The sequence below is a fragment of the Agelaius phoeniceus genome, chromosome 10, assembly GCF_051311805.1.
Source record: "Agelaius phoeniceus isolate bAgePho1 chromosome 10, bAgePho1.hap1, whole genome shotgun sequence".
NCBI lineage: Eukaryota > Metazoa > Chordata > Aves > Passeriformes > Icteridae > Agelaius > Agelaius phoeniceus.
In genome coordinates this window covers 5,796,106-5,809,722 of record NC_135274.1, presented here as the reverse complement: position 1 = coordinate 5,809,722, position 13,617 = coordinate 5,796,106, and the positions used below count along the sequence as shown (strand labels likewise).

The 13,617-nt window shown below is 43.9% G+C and overlaps 1 protein-coding gene across 7 annotated transcripts in view; it reads right to left on the bottom strand.

Annotated features, from left to right (window-relative positions):
* The window catches only part of FARP2 (FERM, ARH/RhoGEF and pleckstrin domain protein 2), a 73,626-nt gene that overhangs the window by 17,494 nt on the left and 42,515 nt on the right, over positions 1-13,617 (bottom strand). For all 7 annotated transcript variants that reach the window (XR_013183592.1, XR_013183593.1, XM_077183714.1 and 4 more), the window contains exons 14-15: positions 5,757-5,929; positions 1,054-1,143 (exon numbers count right to left, since the gene is read on the bottom strand). Coding sequence is in view for 5 of the 7 variants with exons in the window: in XM_077183714.1 (XP_077039829.1) it covers positions 1,054-1,143; positions 5,757-5,929 (263 nt within the window). In the remaining 2 variants the exon portion in view is untranslated. The remainder of the gene's footprint in view (positions 1-1,053; positions 1,144-5,756; positions 5,930-13,617) is intronic.

Sequence of the window (13,617 nt, the reverse complement as noted above, 5' to 3'; positions counted from 1 at the left end):
GTGGGCACAAGCTGGTTTCTGAATGCAATGATGGGATGGTTGGGGACAGCTGAGTGACAGTCAGTTACCCAGGGGCTGCCCCAGCTGCTGCCACTTCCACGCAGATAAAACTGCCCTCATAGGCCTGGAGCCTGTGCCAGTCACTCAGCTGAAGACATCTCGTTGAGGTCACATTCCACACCTTTAGTGCTTCTGGCAGGGATGGGGATATTACAAAAATCCTCTGAGATTTTTCCCCCTTCTTTTAGGAGAAGTGCTGGGAAGCCTGTAGGAGGAATTGGAGTGAGATGGTGCTCAATGAGCTCACAGAGAACACCTCCACTGAGGCCACGCAGCGTTGAGGGACTCAAGCTTTTCTTAAATGAAATTAAAACAACAGCTTATAGAAAGGCAACAGTCACAGTGCTCAGACATGGAGCTCATGAACAAAAAAAGCTCTTTTAGAACCACATGAACTAGGAATTCATGCTGCCCTCCAAACTGGGACTCACTTGTCTATTCTGGGTGAAAGGAGGAGGAAGAAACAGAAGCAACAAAACAAGAAGAAACTCTTCAAACCCCCATGGGTTCGATGCCCTTTGCAACTGCCACCTGCTCACAGATCCAAAGGCTAAAAGCTTTCCAAGGCTAAATGCTTCCCAAGGAAAACCACAGAGGACACAGCCAGGTTATAAGCAGAGCTGGCAGATATCACTGAAACAGAATGTTGTGCAGTTGCAACACAAAATCAGAGTTAGCCTGAAAACACAGATTACTAAAAATCATGTAATATGAACAAGGTAAGGGACTCCTGCAAAATATTTTTAGGCTTTCCTTGTTCACAGTTTTCAGAGCAAAAGTTTGCCTAGGTCATCAGGATGGCACAGGATGCAGCTGCTGGAAGTCCAGGGAAGGTATCTGCTCCCCCACAAAAGGAGCTATGCAACAAGGAAGGGGACAGCTACTTGGCTCATGGTTTATGCTACATTACAAGAAGAAATTCCAAGTTTTTCCAACCTAACAACCACCAATCTGTCATAAAAAGGGAAAAGAAATAAAGCAAAAGGCACTTACCACTGTAATGACCTCCAGGTCCTTTAAATAGGTGCGTTCTGTGGCGAGGATCTCCTTTGCTATGAAGTAGGCCTTGTCAGTGGGGCAGCGCTGGAAGGACACACAGACACCAGTGAGTTCTGCAACACAAACCTCCATTTCCTCCTGGGCATCAGCTCCAACCTCACATCCACTTCCCTTTGCTGTGTGCAAATGGAGCAGCTCGTTACTAACAGGACATCTCTTTGTTCAGTATCATACTCCCAAATGCTGACTTTACTAGAAAATATTCTTTCTATTGTTAGAGTATTAAAAATAATGCCAATTATCTGTCAATTATCTTAGAATCATAGATGGTTGAGGTTAGATGGGACCTTCAAGCTGATATCATTCCAGTCCCTGCCATGGGCAGGGACACCTTCCACTACACCAGGGTGCTCCAAGCCCTGTCCAACCTGGCCTTGGACATTTCCATTACAGGAACTTCCATCTCAAATCAAGGGAGTACTTTACAAAAATATGGAAACACCTAATCTAAGATACCAAGATTTTAAACACTTCTCTAACCACCAAACACAGCCCAACAGATTTGCAAGCAGTCCTTTTCCAAAACTGTTTATTTCCACTTACAGCTTTTACTCAAGCTACTCCTTTGAAGACCACATTAATTAGCTAAGAAAAAAAGAAAATCAAACCACAGCAGTTGTTGGCTGCATGATTGCTCTGGGCTGCTCTTTAAAGAGAAGACAGAATGGATATGGAAAAACAAAGGAATGAAATGGTGGCAAGAGATGCTGTGCAGTTACAACACAAAATCAGTTAGCCTGAAAACATGTACTACTAAAAATCATGGAATATTAAGGAATTAGTCACTCTTTAAGGTAAGGGACTGCTTTGACTCCTTAGCTCACTATGCTGTGCTGTTCTGTGCCAAATGCCACTGAGTTATGTCAAAACTTGGTCTCCTCCACCTCTGCCCCTCCTGAGGGAAACACTGCTTTGAAAATTCTTTCTTCTGTTTCCTTGTATATTCTGAGCTAATAAAAAATTCTCTTTATAGAGTCACTTTGAGATGCCTCCAGTGCTGTCAGCACTGAGTGTTTCCCAATCCTCCAGCTCAGTGTAACCCATGGAGGAGACATTCTCCTGCTTGCTCAGTAACCTCTGCATTCAGTCCACAGAATCCCTAGAGGAGTGTATCCTCAAATAATTAATTTTTAGACACTGTCTAGTCTCTTTTCAGGTTATTTTATTCTAGTTATTGTAGTTCCACATGTCAGCCCCCTCCCTGGAGGAAGCAGAGGATATAATCCTACTCACCCTACAACCATTCCCATCAATCTACCTGTCTCATGCTGTCAGGCAAAGTCCTACCTAATCCTGGATTTTTTCCCTGGCCTATTTACCTGACTGCAGCCTCATTTGCTGTGGGAGCTCAGTGGGCATCCTCCATAAGCAGCCTCTTCCCAAAGGAAACATCATCATTTTCCTGGCCTCCCTGGCCTCAGGTGGCACAGTTTCACCATCTCACTTCTCAGCCTCAGTTCCTTACAGACAGGAGAGTTTCTGCTGTCAGGGATGTTTTCTCACAGCTCTGGGTACATCCCCTTCTGGACTATGTACAGGATCTTACTGCACTTCTTACAAATCTTACAGAGCCTGCAGGTGTGTGAAATGGGAGCATGACTTCTACACAGGCAGGTAGTGATGGGGGAACTTCTTTAAAAACTAAAACCACACCATGGTCATAACCTGTCACTCCTCACAGCCTGCATGGATCATGTTTTTCTCCTCCTCTGAACACTTCTGCAGGTTTCTGCTTCATTCTCCAGCTGACTCTGTGCTCAGCTGGGGCACAAGAGAGCTTTTATTTTTCCCAGGCATCTTCTCTTCCTTTCTCCCCCTGCAGCACATCAGCCCTTTCTGTTTATTCTCAGAAGTTCCTGCTCTTTCCAAATTGCTCCCTGGTGGAATTCAGTGCCCTTAACTTGCTTTTCTTTCAGTTTTGCAGGAGTCCTAAGTGCATCCCTTGTGCTGAGTGCTGGCAGCAGCGCTGGGCAGACCCTGCACCAGAGGAGTGGAAAGGCAGTCACAGTGCACAGGGCCCTGCCAAACACCTTCACCACTGCTCAGGCTCTGCAAGGGGAAAGAAAATCAGCTCATGCCTCAAAAGCCAAACACAAGAGCTCTCTGAGGTGGCAGTCTCCTTCTGGAGTCCAAAGAAAATGTTTCTACAACCACAGCAGGCATCCAGGTAAAGATCCTTACTTGGAAAAACTGATGTTTCACCATATAATATACAAACAATCCCACCTGGAAACCTTCAGCACTCACCAGATACAGCAACCCCAGCTTGTGGGGAGGGAAGAGCTCTACTCTGAACTTGCAATGGCCAAAAATGTTTAACTTTTCACTTCAAACATCAGGCTTCAGAAATGTTAAAAATAACTCTGAGTGGGGGAACTCCCCCAAAAAGCCCAGTTTCAATGTCCCTTTTTAAGTGGTTGCTACAACCAACCTGCTTTAGAAAAGGAACAGGGAGAAATCTACCAGTGAGATGAAAGAAAAGCACAGTGATTTTAAAAGAAAAAAAAAAACCCTCATCTTTCTCAAGGTATCAGTACTGGACCAGCAGCACCATGGCAGCAAAGAGCATTCAGCACACATTGTGAGGGCTGGAGAGTTTGCAGAACCTGCCCTGATTAACCAGGTGGAACTACAACAGTATCACCTTCAAATCAGAGCTTTGGTCAGTGAGATAGTGCAAGATTACATTTTTTTTGTACAACAAAGCTGTAAAGCTCCTGTGAAAGGTATCCAATTTCACACTGGTTCCCTCTTGTGTCTGTTTCACTTACAACAATGTCTCTGAATAGATATCAAAGCCTTGGAATATTCAGGAGTTGATCAAGCTTAAGATCAATACAATAAAAAGAAGTTCCCTTCTAAGTTTCAGCCTGAAGGAGAACACAAGCTGCCAAAACACCAGACCTTGCAGAATGTGGCAGAAATGGTTGGGCTTCACATTTAAGTCAGCTAACACAGTCTCTGCTCATTATTTCCAAGCTATAAGGATAAATGAGAGGAGTTATTTTTAAAATAACTATGGAAACTAACAGTAGAGTGATCAGCCAAAGCTATAAACTCCACCTCAGGAAGTCTAAATGAGACAGGGAAGCTGCCAGTGGAGTGGGTTGTGTGCAGCTCAGCTCCCACTTAACTGGTTAAACTTTCCTCTTTTTGGCAAGCACTACTCACACCACATCCACACCATGGGTGTTTCTCAACAGCATCACAAAACTGCCTGGAGGTGCTCAAGAATGTGGTAAAGACACCAAAGAGCAGGGCCTGTGGCCTTGCCTGAGGATTCTGACAGAGGTAAGACAACCAGAACACTGGATGGGGCAAGCAGAAGAGCAGAAGCAAAGACCACACAAGGTGGTTTCTTCTTCTTTGTGGCTGTGTGGAAAACTGCAGATGCCAGTGTGGCCACAGACTCCACATGGAACTGAGTTTGGACAGTGGAGCCTTCCTTGCACTGTAATGGAAGGTCCTGGATCCTTCTCAAGCACCAGAGCCAACAAACCTCTCTGCAAGCAAGGCAAGGAGAGCAGAGAGCCTTCCAGAAAAATGGTCATGGAACTCTACTGTGGACTTCTTTATCCTCCTGGAAGAAATGCAGCAAATCCTGAGCTCCACATGGGGGTGAGGAAAACCCCACATCATGTGGGGGAGTCCCTGGTTAAAGCAACCAGTGCTCAGTGGTAGGCAGAAAGAAAACAGCCCAGGCATGGAGCAGCACCCAGACATAAGCACATGTTTTTAGGTCTTGAAGACCTAAAGCTGTTCCTGGTTTGAGACTCACTCCACCTGCAAAAGTCAGGAGCATTTTTGTCCCCCTCTTTCCAGAAAGTGAGCCTCAAGCTTCTGCAAGGCCAGAGCACTGTGTACCCCTCTCCAGACAGAAGGGTGAGCCATGGAGAGGACAACTTCAACAACACAGCCAGCTCTGCTGACCAAGCCCACGATGAAACGGATGTGAGAGAATTCACACTGAGCTCAGGTCCTCCACAGCTCAAAGGGAACACCACAGGACCCCTCTAAAGGTCAGAAAGCATGACCTGGAGGAACAATGTATGGTGAGATGGAGCAATGAGACTGTGATGAGATTGCATGGCAAGGAAGGAACTCAGGAAACAAACTCCTTATACATTAACAAATAAGGATCTCTGAGGATCACTGAGTCCAGCTTCCTACTCCTTGCAGATCCACCTGAAAATAAACCATATAAATGGAGGCAGCAGCCAGATATTCCTTGATCTTTGTTAGGCTTGGTGTTGTGATCACTTCCCTGGGGAATCTGCTCCAGGGATCAGCCTTGGGGTGAAGAACCTTAGAACCACTTTCCCCTGATATCCAACCTGAAGTCGTTCCCTTGGGTATAAAAGGTGGATCTTGAACACAGCTCCTTGACACACTGCTCCTGCTAAACCAGAGGGAGGTGCTCCCAGTGGCCATGCCAAGAAGACTCAGGATGCCAGGAGGGCAGAGGGGACTCCTGCCACAACAGCACAACACATCCAACCAACCTTCAGCACTGCCCCAGCCACCACAGAATAAAACACAATCAGCATTCAGCAAGCAAGCACAGCTCCTCACTGGCACCTGCAGTGCCCAGCACAGCTCCCACATGGCACCATCACTGCCCAGCTCTGTGCTCTTACCTTCCTTTTCATTTCATCATCCTCTTCTATCCTGGCCCCACCAGCATCGCTGAGCACAGGGCTGAGCAGAGGGGACGAGCCCTGGGTGGCTGCAGTCACCTGAAAGCCTGGGCTCAAACCCAGGGGACTCTTCAGCACAAGGGAGGACAGCTGGCCATGGTCCACAGGGAGGCCTGGGTGGGAAAACAACAAGAAAATGGAGTGGAAAAGGAGAGAAAATTATATTAAAGATAGTGCAAATAAGGTGATTATCCACTGTTACAGCAAACCAGCATTGCAATCTCATATTATTTTTAAAAAGGTAAAAAAGGAAAAAGGCATATAAATCCAAAGACTTCAGTGTGTATCTTAAAGTAAAGGGAGTGTTCCCTGCATCCCAGAGGTTATAGGGCAGTGCAGTAAGGACAGACACAGTGACAAGCACAGTAAAGGGAAGGATAAATTGCTTATTGTCACAGAGTAGCAGCACAGTTCACAACACAGGGTTATACTGCAGCAAATGGAATACAGCTTTTAATTTTTGCTTTTTAATATAAGAGTTGCTGTTCAACGCAGGGAAAAGCTAGGATGAATTATTCCATGACTTGCCACTCCAGAACACAAAGTATGTTAGAAATACATTCAGAAATGAGGGTATCTCCAAAACTGATCCAAAGGGAAAGGAAAGCCTATTGCTATGCAATGAGAGAGCATGGAAAAAAATTCATTCCTGGCTTTTTAAAGTATACAAACAGAATAATCACAAGGAAAACAATTTTGTAGCACTGAGTATTAACTGGATGGACACAATCCACAGCTAAACGTTAGAAGCAACAGGTACCACTTTGCTTTAGGTTATTGAACTTTTTTTTTTAAATTATTATTACTATTTTGTGGACCCTTTAGAGATTTCTGACACATCACAGTGAATTTAAGCCTCCTCTTTTCAGCACATAGATCCCCCCGCTTGGGGGTGAAAACGACCATTCAAGATCAGCTTTTTTGGACCAAAGGAAGGTGACAGACACACTACACCCAGAAAATTCCTCCTAATCTCACATACTGTTTTTCTGATCTTCTCTGTGATACACAAATGAGTTTTCTCAGATCAGGTAACCAAACAGGTATCAGCACTTAAACCAGGAAAACTGAAACAGCCTCCCAAGCCTCCCCAGCAGGATCTGTTGTGTCACGAGTGCTGAACCACCCACCCAAAGACAAATGGGGAAATCAACAGCCAACCCCAAACTGCCAAATCATCATTCCCCAAACTGCTTAGAAATCATCACAAAATCTTAAAATGTTTAAAAATCAGCCCTCACAGGTATCCAGTATCCCCTCACACGGTCATGGGTGCTGCAGGAGGAGCTGGGAGCTTTCGATTCCCAGCTGCTCAGGCTTGGAGAGCACACCCAGGGCGAGGCAGCCCCAGCCTGTGACTGCACATGGACAAAGGCAGGAAGCTAAACAGAGCTGCACTCGGTCACCTGGAAGAGATTCAGATCATCCAGGCTGCTGAGTTAACTATTTGTACACTAGTCCAGCACCACTTCTGGAGGAGATTTTTGCTCCTCCCTAAGCGTTTTTGTCCATTCACCCCAGGAAAGCAACATTTGTTTCACCTATCCAGGCACAGGATTCAAGTTTGCTTTTACATGCCAGGAATGCTGAAAAAACCAGCTTCCAAACAAATGAGTTTGCAGGGGTGAGGAGCTTCTTTAAGTTCCTGGAATTTAACATGAAGTAGCAACAAATTCCAGAATCTGTAACTTGAACTGCTTCCAGACAGCCTGAAAGCTCAGACACAGAGGGAACAAATGGGATATAACTTGTTATAAACCACCCTGCTTTTTAACTCAGGTTCTTCTACCTTTTATCTCCTCCAACAGAAGATGGCCAGGAAATTAACTGCAAACATTGAATCTGAAAGCAAGAGCTCCTCCCCAAAGCCAGAGTGCCTGATGGAAATGAGGCACTTTCACAGAATCTTAGAATGGTTTGAGTGGGAAGAGACCTTAAAGCTCACCCAGTCCCACCCCTGCCATGGGCAGGGACTCCTTCCACTGTCCCAGGTTGCTCCAAGCTCTGTCCAACCTGGCCTTGGACACTGCCAGGAATGGGGCAGCCACAGCTGCTCTGGGCAACTCTGCCAGGGCCTCTTCACCCTCACAAGGAAGAATTTACTCCATCTAAAACGTCCCTGCTTCAACTTAAGGCCATTCCCTCCTGTTCTGTCACTTCCCCTTTTTTTATTTTCCCTGGAAGAGGCTATAAGAAGTCACAGAGCAGCTCAAGTCAGCTTTTTGGCTAACAGTTCTTTAATTAAATATTTGATTTGAGCTCAGTGTGATGGCAGATGATATTACAGGTGAGGACTGAAATTTTCATTCTCATAGCCCAAGTCTTCTCCACCAGAGCAGCACAAGAGGACTCCAGGCAAGCAGGTAGGAGGTACAGCAATTCCTCATTCTCACAGAGAAGGATGGTAAAGGGAGAAGCCATTTCAACTGCTGCTCAATGTAGAAAACTCCTAATTAGGTGGAAATATTGATGTGAAGATCAAAACATGTGAATGATTCCCTCTGACATCAAACCTTGGTGCTCTGAGGTCTTCCCCACAGGCAGCATCCTCCAGTTTCATTAAAAGGGATTACTCTTTCAGAGGAATGTTTCTGTGTTTCAATGTTCTGCATCAAGTGGAAATTTGTTCTCTACAAGTCACACAAACATCCCAGATTGTTGTCTGTAAATGCTGGGAGCCCAGCCCTCCATGCATTGATGTGGGAATTCAGAGTTGTAGCCCACACAGTCAGACATGGCTGCATCCTGTACACAACAAATTTCTGCCTCTCCATCACACTTAAGGCAACATCCAAAAATGCATCAGCTCAGTGTAATATTCCACATACTCAAAGATCTTCAAGTATGCTCATACTTAGTTACACTACACAGCTAGAAACGTGCCCTTAAGCAAACAAGCCCACAGTTTCATAGAGCCCAGCATACACCTAATAGAAATTAAAAATAAAAACTAATCAATAAAACATTATAAAAGCTCTGTAGTATTCAAGAGCACAGCTACAGAATCTGGTGAGAATGCTGAGGATATCCTCCACAGCTACTGTGTAATGTTGGTCATGTAGAAGCAGGCTCCATTTGATTTTCACTGAGATAACAAGCAGAATAATAAGATAACAAACTTTTGGCATCACTTCTCAGTTAGTTTTTCAGCAGGTATTTCCATTCTTCAATCTAAATTCAATTCCTACACAGAAAGCCAGATTTGAGTGTACAGGCTGGCCAAAAAATACAGGTTCTCTAAGCTTTATGCATGGATGCTTAAAATAATTCAAAGACAGACCACTAAAATAGTACCCCAATAATACTGAGCATTATGGGATGGACAAAAGCTATGTGAAGGTCAAATGTCAGCAACAGCTCCTTATCAAATGGAGTGACAGAGAACCTTTAGAGATGCAACTTTATTATTATATCATTGCTATTTCTACAGCTCCAAAAGCAGAGATTGTTTTCAGGCTAAAGCCCTGCAGAGGCTGAGCAGAGGCCAATGGGAGCCTGCTCTGAGCCTCCCACCCCAGGCCCTGCTGAACCCATCACATGCACAGACCAAATGATTATTTCTAGAGTGAAACACACAGTATTACTTCCAGAGTGAAGTCATTAACAAGCTGATGTACTACAAGTAAAATCCTGGATATTTTCCCTATCTTTCACATCTAGCAGATTTTCTGCATCACAACTAGCAGATTTTCCCTCTGCAAATCTTCCCTTGAAAAAGGTGAGAAATAGTTGGGAGATAAGAGAAACTTGAAAATTATCAGAGCCTAAAGAACTGATGCAAGAGACTTCAAATTCAAATATCTCTCTTTTTATCTTTCAACAGGTACAGGTCATGTAAAACATTAAAGCAAATTTACAGCACTTGGCATGTGCCCAGTGCTGTGTACCTGTGAAGTCACATACCACAATCCTAAGGTTGGCCCTGGTTTTATGGTGATGCCCATAAAACAGCTGAAACAATCCCAAATAATCACCCTCCTTTTGCCACCTTTCCACCTTGTAAAAGCCCTGTTTGCAGGGAAGAGGAATTACCTAAACACTGGCCACAGACACCTGAAGGAGAACCTGCCAGCTAGAAAACATGCAATCACCTTCACATGCTGTGTTTGCAAAAAAAAAGGACAATCTTCCAATAAAAGCAGATACAAGAGAGAGTTCAAGGGATATACCCAGTTTAAAAGAAAAGGTCTCCACAATAAATATCATTCCTACAAAGAAATCTGAGCTTCTAGTCCCATTTGTATTCCAAGCAAAAGATCTGCACGGAGCAGGAATTTGAAACCCACACACCAGTGTTTGCCTACTGTGCTCTATTTCCAATGAAGTGCTACAGGGGGAAGGAAAACTGTGTGGAGAAAGCTGAGAATAAAACTATAAGATGCCTTGGCTAGGAGAACAAATATTTATTCTATTTCAAAGGTAAGGGTAATGAAAATAAAGCTAAAAAGCCCATGTTGTCATTTATATCAAAGTTTTCCTTGTTTTATTGCATAAACAATTAAAATTATGAATTAGTACAAATCCGTAGGTTCATAATTGGCAATCTGAACAGACACAAAGATACTCAAAAACCCCAACATATAATTCAATAAACATTTCCCATATAAAAGATAAAGTTCAAGAGATCAATTAAAAAATTCCAGCTCTCTTTGTTTGAATGCAATCTTTTCCTGGCAAGAGTAGCACCTATGGAACTGGGGAGTCCCTCTAACCAAGGCACACGTGCCCCTGTTCGTACCAATAAACTGGAATGTTGGGATTCCAGCAACTGCAGAACATTCTTTGATTTTTGAAAATGTACAGGAAACCTTCCCACAGAGCAGGTTCAATTCATCATGTTCCAAATTTGAACTTCCAAACCTCCAGCTCAGCCACTGGAGTGATCCTATGGGAGCCCATGGGCAGGTAATTAATGAAGAGGATTTGATGATGTGTTTGGAACTGCAAGGTCTCCCCATCCTCAGACAGAGGATGTATATGTACAGCCATACATATACACACAGCCCTTGTGACAAGTGAGGTGGAAGAGTCCCTAAAAATGACAGGCAATGCCAGCTAAAGGACTGCATTGACCCCTGTGATTACACTCATTCAGTACTGAGTCATTATGGCTTAGAACATTTTTCAAAATGACAATAATGGGAATGACTTACCGACAGGTTTGCACCAAAAAAAGCATAAAATTATAACAACTTTTATTAGTATCTTCACAAAACCTTATCCCTACCAAGACTTGCAGCTAGACAAAATCTACCACCACCACCAAAAAAAAAAAATCAAATAAAAACACCCAATATCAAACCATAACCAAGCCACCAAAAAAAACCAAAATAAAAATCCCTTAAACAAAATCACCTATGACCACAATACAAATAAGCACAGGAAAGAGGAGATCAATACTTGGTATTATCCAGATTATTCAGGAACTCTGAAATTCACTGGAAATTAAAGTGAAAGTTGAGGGTAGATTGATATATCACCCTATTCCACCCTAAGATAACATATGGCAAGTCCTGGGAATATACAGTATGTATTACTTGACTAATGAATACTTGAAAATTACAAAGTCTACACACAATAGGTAACACAGGTTAGTAAACTTAACAAAGCTTAACCAGGTGGTGGATAGGTCAGAGAACATTCCATGACCCATGTTTTGTGCAAATTAAGTTTCATTAACTGCATAGATGATGATCAAAAATGCTCTGATGTAGTGCTTTACATTTAATAAATGTCTTTAAGCATCAGAAGGGTTAGGAGTACACACAGAGAAGTGCAGGTGGGGATTAAACTGCTCACTCACAACACCCATTTTGCTTTCTCTCAGGGTTCAGGTGAGCACTGCAGAGTTAAGCCTGGCAGCCTCACTGGGAAAAGCCACCAATATTGGCATGCATCCTACAGGTGCCTGTGTTTGCTAAAACAGAACAGAGAGATGTGGAGGGATGGAAAAGAGCCCTGGCCCAGTCCCTTTGCTGAGCTGCAAACAACTGCTGGGTGCACTGTGCAGAGCAGGGAACACAGCTGGACACCCCTGTGGTTCTCCTACTGGAAAAACACAGCACCAAAGGCTGTGCCCTGGCTAGAAATGCTCCCAGCTGTGTGTGCCCAGCTCCCCACGGGGTGGGAGGCACAGAGCAAATGTGCAAGAACCTGCAGAGGCACAGACTGGGAGGGGTGGGGGCATGACCACAAAGTTTACACCCAGGTTTTATCTGCTCTACCACAGTTCCTCAAATGCTGCCTTTTTGCATGTGATACTTGGCAAAGATCTTCTCCATCTTGTCACTTTTCCTAAGTCATTTCCCCTGTTTTCCATGCTGCATGGTTCCCACAGCAGAGGTCACTGCAAGGCTCCAGACTCTCCCACTGCCAACTCACCACTCACCTTCATGAAAGGAAGGCTTGTGTTCTCAGGAAATAAACAGAAATCAGTACCAGGAACTAAGTTTTAGTATCAATACAGTAAGAAGAAAACAAAACAAACCCCAGGGAACAATGCTGGAAGTTAAGCAGCATCACCAGGACTCAGGACACAGCACACTCCCCTCATGCTACCCACAAGTGAATGAAAGGGACAGAGCAGGGACAGACCTTCCTTGTCCCACCTTCTCCTGCCACCTCAGGAGCCAGCCAGGGGAGGAGAGGACAGCTCCACTGCACTGAAATAACCCACACAGCTCCCTGGGAAGGTCTGAGCTGCTGCATTCCCTCAGGGCAGCTGGTTTTCTCTCTATCTCTACCAGAAAGTGAATCTGATGTCTCTGAAGGAAATGATGAAGAGCCTTTGCTCACAGCTTTCTTGCTATAATAAAAACTCTACTTATGAACCAAATTTTCTGCTCTTTTGTGTCTGTCTGGGAAATCTTGAACAAAACAACACAGCTCAGCATGCAAAGATATCCTCAGAAGCCATATGGCTTTGGAAACCAAGTGAAGCACAGAAGGAAACCTTGATGGCTTGCTCTATGCTATCAGTCAGCCAGAGCACAGATAGCACTAACAGGGGCACAGCAGCAGCTCTGAACTCTCATTCTGTACCTAAAACCTTCATCTAAACACATCTGTACCAGGGTCAAAGGTCCCCTCACCTCTTCCTCACCACAACTTGCCCTAAGATAGAAGACTGGAATCCTAGTCACCAGCATTCCTTTGGAAGACAAAAGGGGCAATACACTAAGAATCTTATTGCTTTCTTAAAAAAAATAGAAAATCCCTGAGAGTTAGAACTGCCAATAAATGATCTGCACAGTTTAAAATAAAAGAAGAAAAACATTGAAGATGTCTTTTCAAACTAACTGTGGTGCAAGAAAGCAAATTGGCAAGCCTGTACATTGAAAATACAGGCAGCTTTTTACCAAGATCTTTTGAAAACTAAGAGAATTTAGTTGGATTTATTCCCTGTTCTGACACATTTAAAGGAATGCTTGTGACTGAGGCACAGGACAGGAAATAGAGGCAGCACAGTTGTATGTAATAGCTGAATCCTGATCCTCTTTTTAAAAGATCAAAGATATCAACAGCCTTTCTCTACATCTTAATCTATATACTTGTCCCTGATGCCACCACCTGTTATAGAGTCTGCAGACAGAATTCTGTCTTTTTGCTGATTTTCTTTCTCTTCCTTAGGTTACATAATGTAGTTCATTCTGGGAAGAAATCAAACAAATCACCTAAAAACTTAGTTAAAGGCACCAGCTCTCTACACCACTGCCCTGTTTCAAAATGTCCCACCACACCCCCATGACATCATCTCCACAGGCCTGAATAAAGTCCCACAAAGAGCCAGAACACACATTCA